Source organism: Salmo salar, unplaced genomic scaffold (assembly GCF_965601325.2).
Source record: "Salmo salar unplaced genomic scaffold, fSalSal1 ptg000221l, whole genome shotgun sequence".
Taxonomy (NCBI): Eukaryota; Metazoa; Chordata; class Actinopteri; order Salmoniformes; family Salmonidae; genus Salmo; species Salmo salar.
In genome coordinates, this window is record NW_027675333.1 from 1,214,781 (window position 1) to 1,237,981 (window position 23,201).

Consider the following 23,201-nt stretch of genomic DNA (forward strand, 5'->3'; position numbering starts at 1 on the left):
CCAGGAACAGGGTTGGAGTGAGACCCTACCGGAGGGTAGCGCTCCAGGAACAGGGTTGGAGTGAAACCCTACCGGAGGGTAGAGCTCCAGGAACAGGGTTGGAGATAGGCTTGTTTGTAGGTTGTAATGATCGGCTGGCTATTCAATAGGCTACATCTGTCAGTACAAACTTTGACTGAGGACATGATGACGTCATTTACATATTTTTTTGCACCCCCTCACCTCAAAACAAATACATCACAGCTTATCATGTCGACCAACCTGATGGTCTCTGTTGAAAATGTAGTAAAACATATCAGGCCTAGACTACATTCTCTGTCCTGCTACTGGTAGGACTATAACATTATGTTGATCTGAACAGGTTTAGACTGGTCATCTATGATATGTAGGTTATATACAGTACATTCTCTGTACTGCTACTGGTAGGACTATAACATTATGTTGATCTGAACAGGTTTAGACTGGTCATCTATGATATGTAGGTTATATACAGTACATTCTCTGTACTGCTACTGGTAGGACTATAACATTATGTTGATCTGAACAGGTTTAGACTGGTCATCTATGATATGTAGGTTATATACAGTACATTCTCTGTACTGCTACTGGTAGGACTATAACATTATGTTGATCTGAACAGGTTTAGACTGGTCATCTATGATATGTAGGTTATATACAGTACATTCTCTGTCCTGCTACTGGTAGGACTATAACATTATGTTGATCTGAACAGGTTTAGACTGGTCATCTATGATATGTAGGTTATATACAGTACATTCTCTGTCCTGCTACTGGTAGGACTATAACATTATGTTGATCTGAACAGGTTTAGACTGGTCATCTATGATATGTAGGTTATATACAGTACATTCTCTGTACTGCTACTGGTAGGACTATAACATTATGTTGATCTGAACAGGTTTAGACTGGTCATCTATGATATGTAGGTTATATACAGTACATTCTCTGTACTGCTACTGGTAGGACTATAACATTATGTTGATCTGAACAGGTTTAGACTGGTCATCTATGATATGTAGGTTATATACAGTACATTCTCTGTACTGCTACTGGTAGGACTATAACATTATGTTGATCTGAACAGGTTTAGACTGGTCATCTATGATATGTAGGTTATATACAGTACATTCTCTGTCCTGCTACTGGTAGGACTATAACATTATGTTGATCTGAACAGGTTTAGACTGGTCATCTATGATATGTAGGTTATATACAGTACATTCTCTGTCCTGCTACTGGTAGGACTATAACATTATGTTGATCTGAACAGGTTTAGACTGGTCATCTATGATATGTAGGTTATATACAGTACATTCTCTGTCCTGCTACTGGTAGGACTATAACATTATGTTGATCTGAACAGGTTTAGACTGGTCATCTATGATATGTAGGTTATATACAGTACATTCTCTGTCCTGCTACTGGTAGGACTATAACATTATGTTGATCTGAACAGGTTTAGACTGGTCATCTATGATATGTAGGTTATATACAGTACATTCTCTGTCCTGCTACTGGTAGGACTATAACATTATGTTGATCTGAACATGTTTAGACTGGTCATCTATGATATGTAGGTTATATACAGTACATTCTCTGTCCTGCTACTGGTAGGACTATAACATTATGTTGATCTGAACAGGTTTAGACTGGTCATCTATGATATGTAGGTTATATACAGTACATTCTCTGTCCTGCTACTGGTAGGACTATAACATTATGTTGATCTGAACAGGTTTAGGCTGGTCATCTATGATATGTAGGTTATATACAGTACATTCTATGTCCTGCTACTGGTAGGACTATAACATTATGTGAACTGATCTGAACAGGTTTAGGCTGGTCATCTATGATATGTAGGTTATATACAGTACATTCTCTGTCCTGCTACTGGTAGGACTATAACATTATGTTGATCTGAACAGGTTTAGGCTGGTCATCTATGATATGTAGGTTATATACAGTACATTCTATGTCCTGCTACTGGTAGGACTATAACATTATGTTGATCTGAACAGGTTTAGACTGGTCATCTATGATATGTAGGTTATATACAGTACATTCTCTGTCCTGTTTAATAAATAGTCTACTGTTAGTGAATACAAATACGTGTGAGACATGGCCTTGTGTTTCTGTACTGTCTATAACTACCTTAACAAACAGTGACTTATTATTATTATTATTATTATTATTATTATTGTTATTGTTGCTGTACTGTCTATAACTACCTTAACAAACAGTGACTTATTATTATTATTATTGACAGTTACCATGGAGATGAAATGTCACAACAACATGTTCATGTGATGCTTTAAATCACCTGACTGTTTCTATGTCTGTTAGTAAATGTTTTATTTCTCTAAGAGATAATGAATACATGAGAACAATTGACAATCAAGAACTAGTTGTCACTATGTTAACCACAACCAACATGCTGGATCTCTGTTTAGTTGTCACTGTGTTAACCACAACCAACATGCTGGATCTCTGTTTAGTTGTCACTGTGTTAACCACAACCAACATGCTGGATCTCTGTTTAGTTGTCACTGTGTTGACCACAACCAACATGCTGGATCTCTGTTTAGTTGTCACTGTGTTAACCACAACCAACATGCTGGATCTCTGTTTAGTTGTTACTGTGTTAACCACAACCAACATGCTGGATCTCTGTTTAGTTGTCACTGTGTTAACCACAACCAACATGCTGGATCTCTGTTCAGGATGTCACTGTGTTGACCACAACCAACATGCTGGATCTCTGTTTAGTTTTCACTGTGTTAACCACAACCAACATGCTGGATCTCTGTTTAGTTGTTACTGTGTTAACCAACATGCTGGATCTCTGTTCAGGATGTCACTGTGTTAACCCCAACCAACATGCTGGATCTCTGTTTAGTTGTTACTGTGTTAACCACAACCAACATGCTGGATCTCTGTTTAGTTTTCACTGTGTTAACCACAACGAACATGCTGGATCTCTGTTTAGTTGTTACTGTGTTAACCACAACCAACATGCTGGATCTCTGTTTAGTTGTCACTGTGTTAATCACAACCAACATGCTGGATCTCTGTTTAGTTGTCACTGTGTTAATCACAACCAACATGCTGGATCTCTGTTTAGTTGTCACTGTGTTAACCACAACCAACATGCTGGATCTCTGTTTAGTTGTCACTGTGTTAACCACAACCAACATGTTGGATCTCTGTTTAGTTGTCACTGTGTTAACCACAACCAACATGCTGGATCTCTGTTTAGTTGTCACTGTGTTGACCACAACCAACATGCTGGATCTCTGTTTAGTTGTCACTGTGTTAACCACAACCAACATGTTGGATCTCTGTTTAGTTGTCACTGTGTTAACCACAATCAACATGCTGGATCACTGTTTAGTTGTTACTGTGTTAACCACAACCAACATGCTGGATCTCTGTTTAGTTGTCACTGTGTTAACCACAACCAACATGTTGGATCTCTGTTTAGTTGTCACTGTGTTAACCACAACCAACATGCTGGATCTCTGTTTAGTTGTCACTGTGTTAACCACAACCAACATGCTGGATCTCTGTTTAGTTGTCACTGTGTTGACCACAACCAACATGCTGGATCTCTGTTTAGTTGTCACTGTGTTAACCAACATGTTGGATCTCTGTTTAGTTGTTACTGTGTTAACCACAACCAACATGTTGGATCTCTGTTTTGTTGTTACTGTGTTAACCACAACCAACATGCTGGATCTCTGTTTAGTTGTCACAGTGTTAACCACAACCAACATGCTGGATCTCTGTTTAGTTGTCACTGTGTTAACCACAACCAACATGTTGGATCTCTGTTTAGTTGTCACTGTGTTAACCACAACCAACATGTTGGATCTCTGTTTAGTTGTCACTGTGTTGACCACAACCAACATGCTGGATCTCTGTTTAGTTGTCCCTGTGTTAACCACAACCAACATGCTGGATCTCTGTTTAGTTGTCACTGTGTTAACCAACATGCTGGATCTCTGTTTAGTTGTCACTGTGTTAACCACAACCAACATGCTGGATCTCTGTTTAGTTGTCACTGTGTTAACCACAACCAGCATGCTGGTTCTCTGTTTAGTTGTTACTGTGTTAATCACAACCAACATGCTGGATCTCTGTTTAGTTGTCACTGTGTTAATCACAACCAACATGCTGGATCTCTGTTTAGTTGTCACTGTGTTAACCACAACCAACATGTTGGATCTCTGTTTAGTTGTCACTGTGTTAACCACAACCAACATGCTGGATCTCTGTTTAGTTGTTACTGTGTTAACCACAACCAACATGCTGGATCTCTGTTTAGTTGTCACTGTCTTAACCACAACCAACATGCTGGATCTCTGTTTAGTTGTTACTGTGTTAACCACAACTAACATGCTGGATCTCTGTTTAGGGGTCACTGTGTTAACCACAACCAACATGCTGGATCTCTGTTTAGTTGTCACTGTGTTAACCACAACCAACATGCTGGATCTCTGTTTAGTTGTCACTGTGTTAACCACAACCAACATGCTGGATCTCTGTTTAGGGGTCACTGTGTTAATCACAACCAACATGCTGGATCTCTGTTTAGGGGTCACTGTGTTAACCACAACCAACATGCTGGATCTCTGTTTAGTTGTCACTGTGTTAACCACAACCAACATGCTGGATCTCTGTTTAGTTGTCACTGTGTTAACCACAACCAACATGCTGGATCTCTGTTTAGGGGTCACTGTGTTAACCACAACCAACATGCTGGATCTCTGTTTAGTTGTCACTGTGTTAACCACAACCAACATGCTGGATCTCTGTTTAGTTGTCACTGTGTTAACCACAACCAACATGCTGGATCTCTGTTTAGTTGTTACTGTGTTGACCACAACCATCATGCTGGATCTCTGTTTAGTTGTCACTGTGTTAATCACAACCAACATGCTGGATCTCTGTTTAGTTGTCACTGTGTTAATCACAACCAACATGCTGGATCTCTGTTTAGTTGTCACTGTGTTAACCACAACCAACATGTTGGATCTCTGTTTAGTTGTCACTGTGTTAACCACAACCAACATGCTGGATCTCTGTTTAGTTGTTACTGTGTTAATCACAACCAATATGCTGGATCTCTGTTTAGTTGTCACTGTGTTAATCACAACCAACATGTTGGATCTCTGTTTAGTTGTTACTGTGTTAACCACAACCAACATGCTGGATCTCTGTTTAGTTGTCACTGTGTTAACCACAACCAACATGTTGGATCTCTGTTTAGTTGTTACTGTGTTAACCACAACCAACATGCTGGATCTCTGTTTAGTTGTCACTGTGTTAACCACAACCAACATGCTGGATCTCTGTTTAGTTGTCACTGTGTTAACCACAACCAACATGTTCGATCTCTGTTTAGTTGTCACTGTGTTAACCACAACCAACATGCTGGATCTCTGTTTAGTTGTCACTGTGTTAACCACAACCAACATGTTGGATCTCTGTTTAGTTGTCACTGTGTTAATCACAACCAACATGCTGGATCTCTGTTTAGTTGTCACTGTGTTAACCACAACCAACATGATGGATCTCTGTTTAGTTGTTACTGTGTTAACCACAACCAACATGCTGGATCTCTGTTTAGTTGTCACTGTGTTAACCACAACCAACATGCTGGATCTCTGTTTAGTTGTTACTGTGTTAACCACAACCAACATGCTGGATCTCTGTTTAGTTGTCACTGTGTTAACCACAACCAACATGCTGGATCTCTGTTTAGTTGTCACTGTGTTAATCACAACCAACATGCTGGATCTCTGTTTAGTTGTCACTGTGATAACCACAACCAACATGTTGGATCTCTGTTTAGTTGACACTGTGTTAACCACAACCAACATGCTGGATCTCTGTTTAGTTGTCACTGTGTTAATCACAACCAACATGCTGGATCTCTGTTTAGTTGTCACTGTGTTAACCACAACCAACATGCTGGATCTCTGTTTAGTTGTCACTGTGTTAATCACAACCAACATGCTGGATCTCTGTTTAGTTGTCACTGTGTTAACCACAACCAACATGCTGGATCTCTGTTTAGTTGTCACTGTGTTAACCACAACCAACATGCTGGATCTCTGTTTAGTTGTCACTGTGTTAATCACAACCAAGTTGCTGGATCTCTGTTTAGTTGTCACTGTGATAACCACAACCAACATGTTGGATCTCTGTTTAGTTGTCACTGTGTTAACCACAACCAACATGCTGGATCTCTGTTTAGTTGTCACTGTGTTAATCACAACCAACATGCTGGATCTCTGTTTAGTTGTTACTGTGTTAACCACAACCAACATGCTGGATCTCTGTTTAGTTGTCACTGTGTTAACCACAACCAACATGCTGGATCTCTGTTTAGTTGTCCCTGTGTTAACCACAACCAACATGCTGGATCTCTGTTTAGTTGTCACTGTGTTAATCACAACCAACATGCTGGATCTCTGTTTAGTTGGCCCTGTGTTAACCACAACCAACATGCTGGATCTCTGTTTAGTTGTCACTGTGTTAACCACAACCAACATGCTGGATCTCTGTTTAGTTGTCCCTGTGTTAACCACAACCAACATGCTGGATCTCTGTTTAGTTGTCACTGTGTTAATCACAACCAACATGCTGGATCTCTGTTTAGTTGTTACTGTGTTAACCACAACCAACATGCTGGATCTCTGTTTAGTTGTCACTGTGTTAATCACAACCAACATGCTGGATCTCTGTTTAGGGGTCACTGTGTTAACCACAACCAACATGCTGGATCTCTGTTTAGTTGTCACTGTGTTAACCACAACCAACATGCTGGATCTCTGTTTAGGGGTCCTGTCTCTAAAATGAGTCTCTCTGGGGAGAGAGAGGAGGGGGGTCCTGCCTCTAAAATGAGTCTCTCTGGGGAGAGAGAGGAGGGGGGTCCTGCCTCTAAAATGAGTCTCTCTGGGGAGAGAAAGGAGGGGGGTCCTGCCTCTAAAATGAGTGTCTCTGGGGAGAGAGAGGAGGGGGGTCCTGCCTCTAAAATGAGTCTCTCTGGGGGACATGATACCAAAGCTAAGAGGTGAGCTGACTATTTTGTTTAAGAATTTATATTCTAAAACGTTTGTTAATCAGAAGGTATTTCTTAGGGGTACATTCTATATAACTGTTCTAGATTTTAGATGTGTGTGTGAAAATGTGTTTTGTTGCTAAATGCTGTATATCCATTGTTTAACAGGAATGGAATGTTGGTATCCTGTATATTTGACTGTGATATGTGGTTGTCTCACCTAGATATCTTTAGATGAATGCACTTACAGATGCCATCTCTTAATTTGACCCAGTTTCTCACAGCAGGAAAACAGCAGCAAATGTGTTTGTTCGTGTGGATTGTAAATTAAGGGACATTTTTTGTAGTGGTTGATCCATTTTTTTCATCAAATCAAGTCTGACATTTTGAAGTGGAAATTACAAACGTTAAAAGGCTTTATAAAGCCTTGTAGTGGTTTAATAATTTCTTTAAACAATAAAATTACATTTCCCAACATTTCTGAAAATGGATATATAGCGTTTTGGAATGAAACACTTGTTTCCCATCTGAGCTCAGAGTAGATGAGAGATGTAATGTTTGTTTCTGTTGTGTTGAAGACCAATCAAGCAGGAGAGACCAGCCTCCCCTGTACCCAGCTGTGTGTCCATGAAGAGTGACCGGTCTATGTATCTACCTATAGAGTTTAGAGAGGGAGACTTTTCTACTGAACAAAGGTAAGAAGAACTCATGGGTCATGGTCAGTGAGTTAAACAACACTGTCTCTAGTCATTTCTCCTCTCCCATTTTCACATTTCTTTTGGTTGTTTTCATAATCCATAGGCTAATACTTTTATCCATTTATATAGTCCTAAAACAACATTAAACAAACACAACGTTCCCTCCACGTGTGTGTGTGTGTGTGTGTGTGTGTGTGTGTGTGTGTACTCCCTGGATGAGGAGATGTAATCTCATGTTTTGCCCACAGAAACCAACAGCAGAGATCAGAGTCAGAGATTCTCAGTGTTCAGTCTTCCCAGAGTCATCAAACAGACCTGGACTCTATATTCAGTGTATGTGGTCCTGTTATGAACATTTGTTTTTGTTTTCCTCAAGTAAAGTTTCTTTCAATCATTCATTAATGTGTTAATGAGAAAGCATTTCTTCTCTTGATTAACTTATTTACTTGATTTATTTTAGTTGCTTGAAGAGAAAATTATGACATTTTTGAAGAACGAGCTGAAGATGTTCAAGAGGGTTCTTAGTCCTGAACTCCCAGAAGGCTATGAGAGTCAGAAGCAGGATGAGGAAGTGGTGGATGCTGAAGATGAGAAGCAGGAGAGCAGTGCCAGAGAGGGGGCTCTGAAGATCACACTGCACGTCCTGAGGAAAATGAACCAGAAGGAGCTTGCTGACACACTGGAGAAATGTAAGATCTGTCTGCCTCATGTTGAATGATGTTTTATAACATTTAAAAGCTGTAGCTAAAGTCCAGCTAAAGTAGCTGTGTAACTCAATGATATTGTAGCAGCCTTAACACAACACCTAGTGACCTCATCAAGTAGCAGCAGGGATGTGTTGTGTTGATTAATTTAGAGAGAGAGAGAGAGAGAGAGAACATTAATAATACCATCAATAATACCAATAATAATATAATCAGTCACACCAGTCTGTAATGCATTATGAAAACATATACACATTTATACTGTTGTGTCTTTGGGCACCATTAACGTGAAGACATGTTTATCAAATAACTCCCTGTAATTATTATCACGCGATTAAACTGATTAATCGTTTAACTATAATTAACTAGGAGATCGGGGCACCAAGGACAATATTCAGATTGCAAAGTTATAATTTTCCTAATATAACTTTCCTATATTATAACATTATATATTATATTATATTATATTATAGGCCGATTATCTTCTGGTTTAAATGGTGTATTTTACCTCGCGTCCAGTCTCATTCCAAACGTCGTAAATTGTTGTATCTGCACGAATCCAGCCTTTACTAAAAGTCATCCATACATCAATTGTCTTAAAATCATTTATTTACTAAACTAAGTAATTCACAGAAAGCATACAAACAGTAATTATCATCACAAAGAATTGGTAGAGTAATGTGCCCTAGTGGGCTAAACAGGCATGGCTGGTGTCTTGTTAAATAAAGGGTCATAAAGGGCAGCTGAGGAGGTTTTTGTACATGAACGCTCACTCATTCGGGAACAATCGCAATCAATATATATTTACGCTCAGTGTGTCGTCGGGATCCTTGTTGGAAAGTTTTTGTCCCGCTCTCTCTCTCTCTCGGTTAGAATGGATCTTTCAAAGCGACATTCATTAATGTCGTTATAGAATGGATTTTTCGTCGGTCTTCGCGTTCAATGATATCATTTCTAGCTGCAGACTATTAATTAATATCAAAGACTTGTTATTATTCTGTCAGTCTCGATAGTCTAAAAGTTTAACCACGTGGTATAGTTAACTTTCAGTAGAGGAATTGGATGGTCAAACCTTCGCTCTCTCTTCTGAGGTAAGCTGGTCTCATGAAAGAAAATCAGGGTGGGGGTTTTATACGTGAACATAGAACAGGCTTGTCACATGACGCCTGGTCCTGTCTGTGTCCCTGGGGGGCGTGCCGATGACTGATTTAAGCTTTGAACAGAACTACATTCTATCACATTAACATCAGTACATAGCATCTCAACGTATTCCAAATAGCTTTATCCTTATTAATACATTTTATACAACCATTTAGATGCAAGTCCCATAGCTGAGGCTATTATATAAACAGTTTTATGGTAATACTGTGGTCTCTTCTGAGTATCACACAATTGTACCAAGCTGACCAGTTCGTAGCTGGATTCTTCACCGATCTTTTATACCTTCTCCAGAACATAAATGTCGTTCGGTTCCCCAATTCTGTGAGTTGGAAGAATTTCCTTGTCTCTCAATGAAACCCCTCTCAGTCTCAACTGGGCCTGTTAGGCAGGACATTTCCTTTGGAATTTACGACAGCCTTGACAGGGCCTGGGTAGGGAGAGGTAGGTAGGGGGATGGTGCAAGGGGGAGGGGGTCAACTGTGCTCCCTGTTCCCAGAGTGAGGGCAACGTCATGACAATACATTCAGTTAAGAGAATAAATGATTATAATTTAAAATGTTATAACAGTCCTACAATACTGTAGGCATTAAAACAGACGTAATATTAATATCCTCTGTGCTATTTCTTCATTCAGATGAGCTTGCTGTGATTTGCCAACGTGAACTCAAATCAAATCTAAAGAAGAAGTTTCAATGTGTATTTGAGGGGATCGCTAAACAAGGAAACCCAACACTTCTCAATAAGATCTACACAGAGCTCTACATCACAGAGGGTGGAACAGGACAGGTCAATAATGAACATGAGCTGAGACAGATTGAGACAACAACCAGGAAACAAGCAAGACCAGAGACTGCAATCAAATGTAACGACATCTTCAAACCCTTAACTGGACAAGACAAACGTATCAGAACTGTGCTGACAAAGGGAGTTGCTGGCATTGGAAAAACAGTCTCTGTGCAGAAGTTCATTCTGGACTGGGCTGAAGGAAAAGCAAATCAGGATGTTCAATTTGTGTTTTCATTCCCTTTTCGGGAGCTGAATTTGATGAAAGGGGACAAAAACACGTTGATTGAACTTCTCTATCACTTCTCAATGGAAACCAAACAATCAAGAATCTCCAACTACGACAAGTACAAAGTTCTGTTCATCTTTGATGGTCTGGATGAGTGCCGACTGCCCCTAGACTTCCAGAAGAACAAGATCTGTTGGGACGTCACAGAGTCAACCTCAGTGGATGTTCTGCTGACAAATCTCATCAAGGGAAATCTGCTTCCCTCTGCTCTCCTCTGGATAACTACCCGACCTGCAGCAGCCAATAAGATCCCTTCAGGGTGTGTTGACCAGGTGACAGAGGTACGAGGGTTCAATGACCCACAGAAGGAGGAGTACTTCAGAAAGAGATTCAGTGATGAGGACCTGGCCAGCAGAATCATCTCACACATAAAGACATCAAGGAGCCTCCACATCATGTGCCACATTCCAGTCTTCTGTTGGATTTCTGCAACAGTCCTCGAACACATGCTGAAACATAAGAGAGAAGAGATGCCCAAGACTCTGACTGAGATGTACACACACCTTGTGGTGTTTCATACCAAACAGAAGAATGAAAAGTATCTTGGGAAAGAAGAGACAGATCCACACTGGAATAACGAGAGCATTCTGTCACTGGGAAAACTGGCTTTTCAACAGCTAGTGAAGGGCAATCTGATTTTCTATGAAGAAGACCTGAAAGAGGCTGGCATTGATGTCAATGAAGCCTCAGTGTACTCAGGATTGTGCACACAGCTCTTTAAAGAGGATTGTGGGCTGTACCAGGACAAGGTGTACTGCTTTGTTCATCTGAGCATTCAGGAGTTTCTGGCTGCTGTGTATGTGTTCCTCTCATTCATCAACAACAATGAGAATCTAATGGACAAACCGAAAACAAAAGACGAACCTGAAGTTACTTTCTACAAGAGTGCTGTGGATAAAGCCTTACAAAGTGAGACGGGAAACCTGGACCTTTTCCTCCGCTTCCTTCTGGGCCTCTCACTGGAGTCCAATCAGAAGTACTTACGAGGTCTACTGACAAAGACAAGAAGCAGCTCACAGAGCCATGAAGAAACAGTCAAGTACATCAAGGAGAAGATCAGGGAGAATCCCTCTCCAGAGAGGAGCATCAATCTGTTCCACTGTCTGAATGAACTGAATGACCATTCTCTAGTGGAGGAAATCCAAAGCTTCCTGAGCTCAGGAAGTCTCTCAGAACCCAACCTGTCACCTGCACAGTGGTCAGCTCTGGTCTTTGTGTTGCTGACTTCAGAAAAGGAGCTGGATGTGTTTGACCTGAAGAAATACTCCAGATCAGAGGAAGGTCTTCTGAGGCTGCTGCCAGTGTTCAAAGCCTCCAGTGCATTTCTGTGAGTACATAAAATGACATATAAAAACTAATCATCAGGAAGAAATATTCAGGTTAAAGAAAAATATGCATTATAATATGTGTTTAATATTATATTGAAAACATTGAATAAACGCATTGATTTTCACATTAGTATAACAATATGACCATACAACTCTAGGAGACAGAAGAAGAATCTATATGTTGTTTGGGAGAATTAACCAAATGCATCTGCCATTGTCCTACACTAAATTAACAATGTGTTTGAAGTCATGTTCTCTTTGTCAGGCTGTCAGGCTGTGGAGTCACAGAGGAAGGCTGTGCTTCTCTGGTCTCAGCTCTGAGGTCAAACCCCTCACACCTGAGAGAGCTGGACCTGAGTAACAATGACCTGAAGGATTCAGGAGTGAAGCTGCTCTCTGCTGTACTGGAGAATCCCCACTGTAAACTGGAGACTCTGAGGTCAGTATTATCAGATATGAAAGTACTTTATGCATGTAGTTCTCCCATTTGAAAAAGTCGTAATTATTCGGACATATTACTTATAGTGTATTAAAGTAGTCATAAGTTTAGCATGTTGTCCCATATTCCATGCCTGCTGTCACGTTTCTCTAAGACAGAACCCAGAAGCAGACCAGGACAAGGTGAGTAAAATGAAGGTGAGTATTTATTGGTAGTCTTGATGTGTAATTTGAGTGATCCAGGAGACAGAGCGGCAGCGGAGGTGAGTTGATGAGAGTAGATGGGTGGATTCAATGACGTCACTGTATCCACCGACGGCCAGTCAAGGGAGTTGAATGTTCCGGGAGGATGACTGTAGACAGAGTAAACGGGGGGTGAGTAACCAGTAACAAGAACAAAACAACAAGACTAGCTCAGGTAACATGAGGCTGTTCGTTGCTAACGATCCAGCAGGGAATGGATGTCAGCTCAGGGCTTATGAAGAGGTGATGATCAGGACCAGGTGTGCAGAAGGTTGATGAGATGCAGGTGTAGGGTAATCACTAGATCTCCCGCCTAACTTCGTTGCCTGGCAACCAGATAGGTTCCTGAACGCACCCTTAGACTCCAAACAGAAAACAGTCAGCTCAGGCAGAAACAGACTCAGGAAGCGGGATTCCTGACACCTGCAGTGATTACATCAAGCTTGTGATTCTACTAACAAAGATCAAACCCCCTCTGTTATTGGTAATGTTGAGAGGTTAGTATGTTTTGTTGTAGCCTCTGTTATTGGTAATGGTGAGAGGTTAGCATGTTTTGTTGTAGCCTCTGTTATTGGTAATGGTGAGAGGTTAGCATGTTTTGTTGTAGCCTCTGTTATTGGTAATGGTGAGAGGTTAGCATGTTTTGTTGTAGCCTCTGTTATTGGTAATGGTGAGAGGTTAGCATGTTTTGTTGTAGCCTCTGTTATTGATAATGGTGAGAGGTTAGCATGTTTTGTTGTAGCCTCTGTTATTGGTAATGGTGAGAGGTTATCATGTTTTGTTGTAGTCTCTGTTATTGGTAATGGTGAGAGGTTAGCATGTTCTGTTGTATCCTCTGTTATTGGTAATGGTGAGAGGTTAGCATGTTTTGTTGTAGCCTCTGTTATTGGTAATGGTGAGAGGTTAGCATGTTCTGTTGTATCCTCTGTTATTGGTAATGGTGAGAGGTTAGCATGTTTTGTTGTAGTCTCTGTTATTGGTAATGGTGAGAGGTTAGCATGTTTTGTTGTAGCCTCTGTTATTGGTAATGGTGAGTGGTTAGCATGTTTTGTTGTAGCCTCTGTTATTGGTAATGGTGAGAGGTTAGCATGTTTTGTTGTAGTCTCTGTTATTGGTAATGGTGAGAGGTTAGCATGTTTTGTTGTAGCCTCTGTTATTGGTAATGGTGAGAGGTTAGCATGTTTTGTTGTAGTCTCTGTTATTGGTAATGGTGAGAGGTTAGCATGTTTTGTTGTAGACTCTGTAACTTTCTCTCTCATTATTATTGATGATTCATTCATGATTTGTATTAATCATGTTATCATCAGGATTAATTTAGTAGTGTTTAGAAACATGTTATCTACTCACTTAGACAGAAAATTATCCAGTCATCATCCACCATTTTATTATTGGTGCAAAACACAACCAAAACAAACTGCAAATGCAACCAACTAGTTTACAACCAAACACTAATCTTTTGACTACTTTAATACACTATAAATGAATTGGTCAGAATACTTATGACGTCTTCTAATAGGGGGACTAGATACATGAACTGCTTTCATTTCTAAACGTGAAACAGATATGTATGAAAATATCCTCAAATAAAAGGTGACATTTTATACTGTCACCTCAAATGAAACATTTGATCTCAAATCCAAAATGTTGGAGTATAGAGCCACATTTAAATTGTTATCTTCACTGTCAAAATAGATATGGTGTGGACTGTATACTCAATACAATCTAAATCTGATACCTCACTGTCTGTCTTTTGACTGATACTGCTTTTAAACTGGTCTGGTCAGTCTACTCAATTATTTGTACTGTACATGTTTCTATCTGCAGGCAAAACATTGATAATTTGTAATTTATAATATGATACATTAATTTCTGAATAGATATGGAAGGTTTCAGGACACTGATATATCTAAATATGTTGAAGAAATATACTGCCACTATTTTCACCACCAAAGAATAGCAGTGTGGTTTTAATATGATTTGACTCTTTGCAGGCTGTCAGGCTGTCTAGTCACAGAGGAAGGCTGTGATTCTCTGGTCTCAGCTCTGAGGTCAAACCCCTCACACCTGAGAGAGCTGGACCTGAGTAACAATGACCTGAAGGATTCAGGAGTGAAGCTGCTCTCTGCTGGACTGGGGGATCCACACTGTAAACTGGAGACTCTGAGGTCAGTATTCCTGTAGTTGGTCAACAAGTGATAACTGTTCACCAGATCCACATGTGTTTACCAGACACACATAGTCCTCACCATATGTGTTTGGACAGTGAAGCTTAAAGTTTTAAATTTGGTGCTATGCTCCAGCATGTATCTTCTCACTTAGACAGAAAACATCCACCATTTTAATATTGTGCAAAACATAACCCAAAACACAACCAAAACAAACTGCAAATGCAACACACGACTTTGAGTCACAAGCTTGATGTAGTTGTTGCATTAAAGGAATATGGGACCAAATACTAAACGTTTGACTATTTTAATACACTATGAGTGATTTGGTCAGAATACTTATGACTTCTTCAAATGGGGGGACTAGATACATAAAGTGCTTTTATTTGTCTAAATGGTGAAACAGATATGTATGAAAATATCCTCAAATAAAAGGTGACATTATATACTGTCACCTCACATGAAACATTTGATCTGAAATCCAAAATGTTAGAGTTTAGAACCACATTTAAATTGTTATCTTCACTGTCAAAATAGATATGGTGTGGACTGTATACTCAATACAATCTAAATCTGATACCTCACTGTCTGTCTTTTGACTGATACTGCTTTTAAACTGGTCTGGTCAGTCTACTCAAATATTTGTATTATACATGTTTCTATCTGCAGGCAAAACTTTGATAATTTGTCATTTCTAATAATGATACATTAATTTATGAATATATATGGCAGGTTTCAGGAGACTGATGTATCTGAATATGTTAATAAAAATATACTGCTTCTATTTTCACCACCAAAGCATAGCAGTGTGATTTTAATATGATTTGACTCTTTGCAGGCTGTCAGGCTGTCTAGTCACAGAGGAAGGCTGTGCTTCTCTGGTCTCAGCTCTGAGGTCAAACCCCTCACACCTGAGAGAGCTGGACCTGAGTAACAATGACCTGAAGGATTCAGGAGTGAAGCTGGTCTCTGCTGGACTGGGGAATCCCCACTGCAGACTGGAGACTCTGAGGTCAGTATTCCTGTAGTTGGTCAACAAGTGATAACTGTTCACCAGATCCACATGTGTTTACCAGGCACACATAGTCCACACCATATATGTTTGGACAGTGAAGCTTACAGTTTTAAATGTGGTGCTATGCTCCAGCATTTTGGATTTGAGATCGAATGTTTCATATTAGGTGACAGTACAGAATGTCACCTTTTATTTAAAGGTATTCATACATATACAGTCGTGGCCAAAAGTTTTAGAATGACACAAATATTAATTTTCACAAGTCTACTGCTTCAGTGTCTTTAGATATTTTTGTCAGATGTTACTATGGAATACTGAAGTATAATTACAAGCATTTCATAAGTGTCAAAGGCTTTTATTGACAATCACATGAAGTTGAAGCAATGAGTCAATATTTGCAGTGCTGACCCTTCTTTTTCAAGACCTCTGCAATCTGCCCTGGCATGCTGTCAATTAACCTCTGGGCCACATCCTGACTGATGGCAGCCCATTCTTGCATAATCAATGCTTGGAGTTTGTCGGAATTTGTGGGTTTTTGTTTGTCCACCTGCCTCTTGAGGATTGACCACAAGTTCTCAATGGGATTAAGGTCTGGGGAGTTTCCTGGCCATGGACCCAAAATATCAATGTTTTGTTCCCAGAGCCACTTAGTTATCACTTTTGCCTTATGGCAAGGTGCTCCATCATGCTGGAAAAGGCATTGTTCGTCACCAAACTGTTCCTGGATGGTTGGGAGAAGTTGCTCTCGGAGGATGTGTTGGTACCATTCTTTATTCATGGCTGTGTTCTTAGGCAAAATTGTGAGTGAGCCCACTCCCTTGGCTGAGAAGCAACCCCACACATGAATGGTCTCAGGATGCTTTACTGTTGGCATGACACAGGACTGATGGTAGCGCTCACCTTGCCTTCTCCGGACAAGCTTTTTTCCGGATGCCCCAAACAATCGGAAAGGGGATTCATCAGAGAAAATGACTTTACCCCAGTCCTCAGCAATCCAATCCCTGTACCTTTTTCAGAATATCAGTCTGTCCCTGATGTTTTTCCTGGAGAGAAGTGGCTTCTTTGCTGCCCTTCTTGACACCAGGCCATCCTCCGAAAAACTCACACCTGCCTGCTGCCATTCCTGAGCAAGCTCTGTACTGGTGGTGCCCCGATCCCGCAGCTGAATCAACTTTAGGAAACGGTCCTGGCGCTTGCTGGACTTTCTTGGGCGCCCTGACGCCTTCTTCACAACAATTGAACCGCTCTCCTTGAAGTTCTTGATGATCCGATAAATGGTTGATTTAGGTGCAATCTTACTGGCAGCAATATCCTTGCCTGTGAAGCCCTTTTTGTGCAAAGCAATGATGACGGCACGTGTTTCCTTGCAGGTAACCATGGTTGACAGAGGGAGAATAATGATTCCAATCACCACCCTCCTTTTGAAGCTTCCAGTCTGTTATTCGAACTCAATCAGCATGACAGAGTGATCTCCAGCCTTGTCCTCGTCAACACTCACACCTGTGTTACCGAGAGAATCACTGACATGATGTCAGCTGGTCCTTTTGTGGCAATGTTTTTGGGGGATTCAGTTCATTTGCATGGCAAAGAGGAACTTGGCAATTATTTGCAATTGATCTGATCACTCTTCATAACATTCTCGAGTATACGCAAATTGCCATCATACAAACTGAGGCAGCAGACTTTGTGAAAATTAATATTTGTGTCATTCTCAAAACTTTTGGCCAAGACTGTATTTTTTACCGTTTTAGATATGAAAGCACTTTCGGCATCTAAACTCAGCAAAAAAAGAAACATCCCTTTTTCAGGACCCTGTCTTTCAAAGATAATTCGTAAAAATCAAAATAACTTCACAGATCTTCATTGTAAAGGGTTTAAGCACTGTTTCCCCATGCTTGTTCAATGAACCATAAACAATTAATGAACATGCACCTGTGGAATGGTCCTTAAGACACTAACAGCTTACAGACGGTAGGCAATGAAGGTCACAGTTATGATAACTTAGGACACTAAAGAGGCCTTTCTACTGACTCTGAAAAACACCCAAAGAAAGATGCCTAGAGTCCCTGCTCATCTGTGTGAACGTGCATTAGGCATGCTGCAAGGAGGCATGAGGACTGCAAATGTGGCCAGGGCAATAAATTGCAATGTCCGTACTATGAGACGCCTAAGACAGCGCTACAGGGAGACAGGACGGACAGCTGTTCGTCCTCACAGTGGCAGACCATGTGTAACAACACCTGCGCAGGATCGGTACATCTGAACATCACACCTGCGGGACAGGTACAGGATGGCAACAACTGCCCGAGTTACACCAGGAATGCACAATCCCTCCATCAGTGCTCAGACTGTCCTCAATAGGCTGAGAGAGGCTGGGCTGAGGGCTTGTAGGCCTGTTGTAAGGCAGGTCCTCACCAGACATCACCGGCAACAACGTCGCCTATGGGCACAAACCCACCGTTGCTGGACCAGACAGGACTGTCAAAAAGTGCTCTTCACTGACGAGTCGAGGTTTTGGCTCACCAGGGGTGAGGGTCGGATTCGCGTTTATCGTCGAAGGAATGAGCGTTACACCGAGGCCTGTACTCTGGAGCGGGATTGATTTGGAGGTGGAGGGTCCGTCATGGTCTGGGGCAGTGTGTTACAGCATCACCGGACTGAGCTTGTTGTCATTGCAGGCAATCTCAACGATGTGCGTTACAGGGAAGACATCCTCCTCTCTCATGTGGTACCCTTCCTGCAGGCTCATCCTGACATGACCCTCCAGCATGACAATGCCACCAGCCATACAGCATGTTCTGTGCGTGATTTCCTGCAAGACAGGAATGTCAGTGTTCTGCCATGGCCAGCGAAGAGCCCGAAATCTCAGTCCCATTGAGCACATCTGGGACCTGTTGGATCGGAGGGTGAGGGCTAGGGCCATTCCCCCCAGAAATGTCCAGGAACTTGCAGGTGCCTTGGTGGAAGAGTGGGGTAACATCTCACATCAAGAACTGGCAAATCTGGTGCAGTCCATGAGGAAGAGATGCACTGCAGTTCTTGATGCAGCTGGTGGCCACACCAGATACTGACTGTTACTTTTGATTTTGACCCCCCCCCTTTGTTCAGGGACACATTATTCCATTTCTGTTAGTCACATGTCTGTGGAACTTGTTCAGTTTATGTCTCAGTTGTTGAATCTTGTTATGTTCATACAAATATTTACACATGTTAAGTTTTCTGAAAATAAACGCAAATGACAGTGAGAGGACGTTTCTTTTATTGCTGAGTTTAGTTCTCCCATTTGAAGAAGTCTTAATTATTTGGACAAATTTATTTAATCATAAGTTTAGTATTTAGTCCCATATTCCATGCCTGCAGTGATTACATCAAGCTTGTGATTCTACAAACCTGTTGAATTCATTTACAGTTTGTCTTGGTTGTGTTTTGGATGATGTTTTTCCTAATAGAAACTGAATGGTGAATAATGTCCTGTCATTTTGGAGTCACTTCACTTGTATTGTCAGTAAGAATAGATGTTTCTGAACACTTCTACATTCATGTGGATGCTACCATGATTATGAATAATCAGGAATTAATTGTGAATAATGATGAATGAGCCTCTGTTATTGGTGATGGTGAGAGGTTAGCATGTTTTGTTGTAGTCTCTGTTATTGGTAATGGTGAGAGGTTAGCATGTTTTGTTGTAGCCTCTGTTATTGGTGATGGTGAGAGGTTAGCATGTTTTGTTGTAGTCTCTGTTATTGGTAATGGTGAGAGGTTAGCATGTGTTGTTGTAGCCTCTGTTATTGGTAATGGTGAGAGGTTAGCATGTTTTGTTGTAGCCTCTGTTATTGGTAATGGTGAGAGGTTAGCATGTGTTGTTGTAGCCTCTGTTATTGGTAATGGTGAGAGGTTAGCCTGTTTTGTTGTAGCCTCTGTTATTGGTTATGGTGAGAGGTTAGCATGTTTTGTTGTAGCCTCTGTTATTGGTAATGGTGAGAGGTTAGCATGTTTTGTTGTAGCCTCTGTTATTGGTAATGGTGAGAGGTTAGCATGTTTTGTTGTAGTCTCTGTTATTGGTAATGGTGAGAGGTTAGCATGTTTTGTTGTAGTCTCTGTTATTGGTAATGGTGAGAGGTTAGCATGTTTTGTTGTAGCCTCTGTTATTGGTAATGGTGAGAGGTTAGCATGTTTTGTTGTAGCCTCTGTTATTGGTAATGGTGAGAGGTTAGCATGTTTTGTTGTATCCTCTGTTATTGGTAATGGTGAGAGGTTAGCATGTTTTGTTGTAGCCTCTGTTATTGGTAATGGTGAGAGGTTAGCATGTTTTGTTGTATCCTCTGTTATTGGTAATGGTGAGAGGTTAGCATGTTTTGTTGTAGCTTCTGTAACTTTCTCACTATTATTCATGATTCATTCATGATTTTTCTTAATCATGGCATCATCAGGATGCTTTTAGTAGTGTTTAGAAACATGTTATCTACTCACTTGTAAATAAAATGACTCCAGTCACCATCTGTAATGAACACGATGGGAGACAGAGAGCTGGTTTCAAGCGCAGGGCTCAGCAGGTGTTTATTGTAAAGGACCACAGGAGGAGGCAGGTAGCTGGGTCCAGGGGCAGGCAGAAGGTCATACACAGGGGGTCCAAAAAGGCAACAGTACAGGCAGGGAAACGGCAAAAGGCATCATTAGTGAGGCAGGCAAAAACTATCATTCACAGGAGGATTATATACTGTCACCTCATATGAAACATTTGATCTGAAATCCAAAATGTTGGAGTTTAGAGCCACATTTAAAATGTTATCTTCACTGTCAAAATAGATATGGTGTGGACTGTATACTCAATACAATCTAAATCTGATACCTCACTGTCTGTCTTTTGACTGATACTGCTTTTAAACTGGTCTGGTCAGTCTACTCAAATATTTGTACTATACATGTTTCTATCTGCAGGAAAAACTTTGATAATTTGTAATTTATAATATGATACTTTAATTTATGAGTAGATATGGCAGGTGTCAGGACACTGATGTATCTGAATATGTTGAAGAAATATACTGCCACTATTTTCACCACCAGAGAATAGCAGTGTGATTTTAATATGATTTGACTCTTTGCAGGCTGTCAGGCTGTCTAGTCACAGAGGAAGGCTGTGCTCCTCTGGTCTCAGCTCTGTGGTCAAACCCAACACATTATTTGTAAACGGGTAACAGTGTAAGCAGAGAAAGCTAAGCGTATCATTTTAATACAACCTGTCTGTCATTGTGTTTCTTCTGTGTTGGCAGACTCACTGGCTGTAAACTCACAGACACATCCTGTAAAGTGTTGGCCTCAGTTCTCAGTTCAAACCCCTCACACCTGAGAGAGCTGGACCTGAGTAACAATGACCTGAAGGATTCAGGAGTGAAGCTGCTCTCTGATGGACTGGGGAATCCCCACTGTAAACTGGAGACTCTGAGGTCAGTATTCCTGTAGTTGGTCAACAAGTGATAACTGTTCACCAGATCCACATGTGTTTACCAGACACACAAAGTCCACACCAAATGTGTTTGGACAGTGAAGTTTACAGTTTTAAATGTGGTGCTATGCTCCAGCATTTTGGATTTGAGATAGAATGTTTCATATCAGGTGACAGTACAGAATGTCACCTTTTATTTGAGGTTAAAGGTGAGAGGTTAGCATGTTTTGTTGTAGCCTCTGTTATTGGTAATGGTGAGAGGTTAGCATGTTTTGTTGTAGCCTCTGTTATTGGTAATGGTGAGAGGTTAGCATGTTTTGTTGTAGCCTCTGTTATTGGTAATGGTGAGGTTAGCTGTTTTGTTGTATTCTCTGTTATTGGTAATGGTAAGAGGTTAGCATGTTTTGTTGTAGCCTCTGTTATTGGTAATGGTGAGAGGTTAGCATGTTTTGTTGTATCCTCTGTTATTGGTAATGGTGAGAGGTTAGCATGTTTTGTTGTATCCTCTGTTATTGGTAATGGTGAGAGGTTAGCATGTTTTGTTGTAGCCTCTGTTATTGGTAATGGTGAGAGGTTAGCATGTTTTGTTGTAGCCTCTGTTATTGGTAATGGTGAGAGGTTAGCATGTTTTGTTGTAGCCTCTGATATTGGTAATGGTGAGAGGTTAACATGTTTTGTTGTGGCCTCTGTAACTTTCTCACTCATTCTGATTCATGATTTATTCATGATTTTTTTATGTTATGGCTTTAGAAACATCTGGTAGGCTAATTGACATAATTTGGATGTATTTCAAGGCCTACCTTCAAACTCAGTGCCTCTTTGCTTGACATCATGGGAAAATGAAAAGAAATCTGCCAAGATCTCAGAAATAAAATTGTAGACCTCCACAAGTATGGTTCACAATTTCCAAACGCCTGAAGGTAACACGTTCATCTGTTCAAGCAATAGTATGCAAGTCTAAACACCATGGGACCACACAGACGCCATTCCGCTCAGGAAGGAGACGCGTTCTGTCTCCTAGAGATTAATTTACTTTGGTGCAAATCAATCCCAGAACAACAGCAAAGGATCTTGTGAAGATGGAGGAAACAGGTACAAAAGTATTTATATCCACAGTAAAACGAGTCATATATCGACATAATCTGAAAGGTTGCTCAGCAAGGAAGAAGCCACTGCTCCAAAACCACCATAAAAAAAGCCAGACTACGGTTTGCAACTGCACATGGGGACAAAGATCGTACTTTTTGGAGAAATGTCCTCTGGTCAGATGAAACAATACAAGAACTGTTTGGCCATAATGACCATCATTATGTTTGTAGGAAAAAGGGGGAGGCTTGCAAGCCAAAGAACACCATCCCAACCGTGCAGCATCATGTTGTGGGGGTGCTTTGATGCAGGAGGGACTGGCGCACTTCACAAAATAGATGGCATCATGAGGCAGGAAAATTGTGGATATATTGAAGCAACATCTCGAGACATCAGTCAGGAAGTTAAAGCTTGGTCACAAATGGGTCTTCCAAATGGACAATGACCCCAAGCATACTTCCAAAGTTGTGGCAAAATGGATTAAGGACAACAAAGTCAAGGTATTGGAGTGGCCATCACAAAACCTTGACCTCAATCCTATAGAAAATTTGTGGGCAGAACTGAAAAAGCGTGTGCGAGCAAGAGGCCTACAAACCTGACTCAGTTACACCAGCTCTGTCAGGAGGAATTGGCCAAAATTCACCCAACTTATTGTGGGAAGCTTGTGGAAGGCTACCCGAAACGTTTGACCCAAGTTAAACCATTTAAAGGCAAAACTACCAAATACTAATTGAGTGTATGTAAACTTCTGACCCACTGGG

General features: G+C 40.8%; 2 protein-coding genes across 2 annotated transcripts in view; one reads left to right on the plus strand and one right to left on the minus strand.

Moving 5' to 3' along the window:
- Positions 1-23,201, minus strand: part of LOC145850252 (tripartite motif-containing protein 16-like) — a 698,685-nt gene that overhangs the window by 61,265 nt on the left and 614,219 nt on the right. The window lies entirely within an intron of this gene.
- LOC145867181 (uncharacterized) overlaps positions 1-23,201 on the plus strand; it is a 67,275-nt gene that overhangs the window by 34,932 nt on the left and 9,142 nt on the right. The window contains exons 2-3 of the mRNA XM_082971231.1: positions 12,316-12,489; positions 21,182-21,355. Of these exons, the coding sequence (XP_082827357.1) occupies positions 12,316-12,489; positions 21,182-21,355 (348 nt within the window). The remainder of the gene's footprint in view (positions 1-12,315; positions 12,490-21,181; positions 21,356-23,201) is intronic.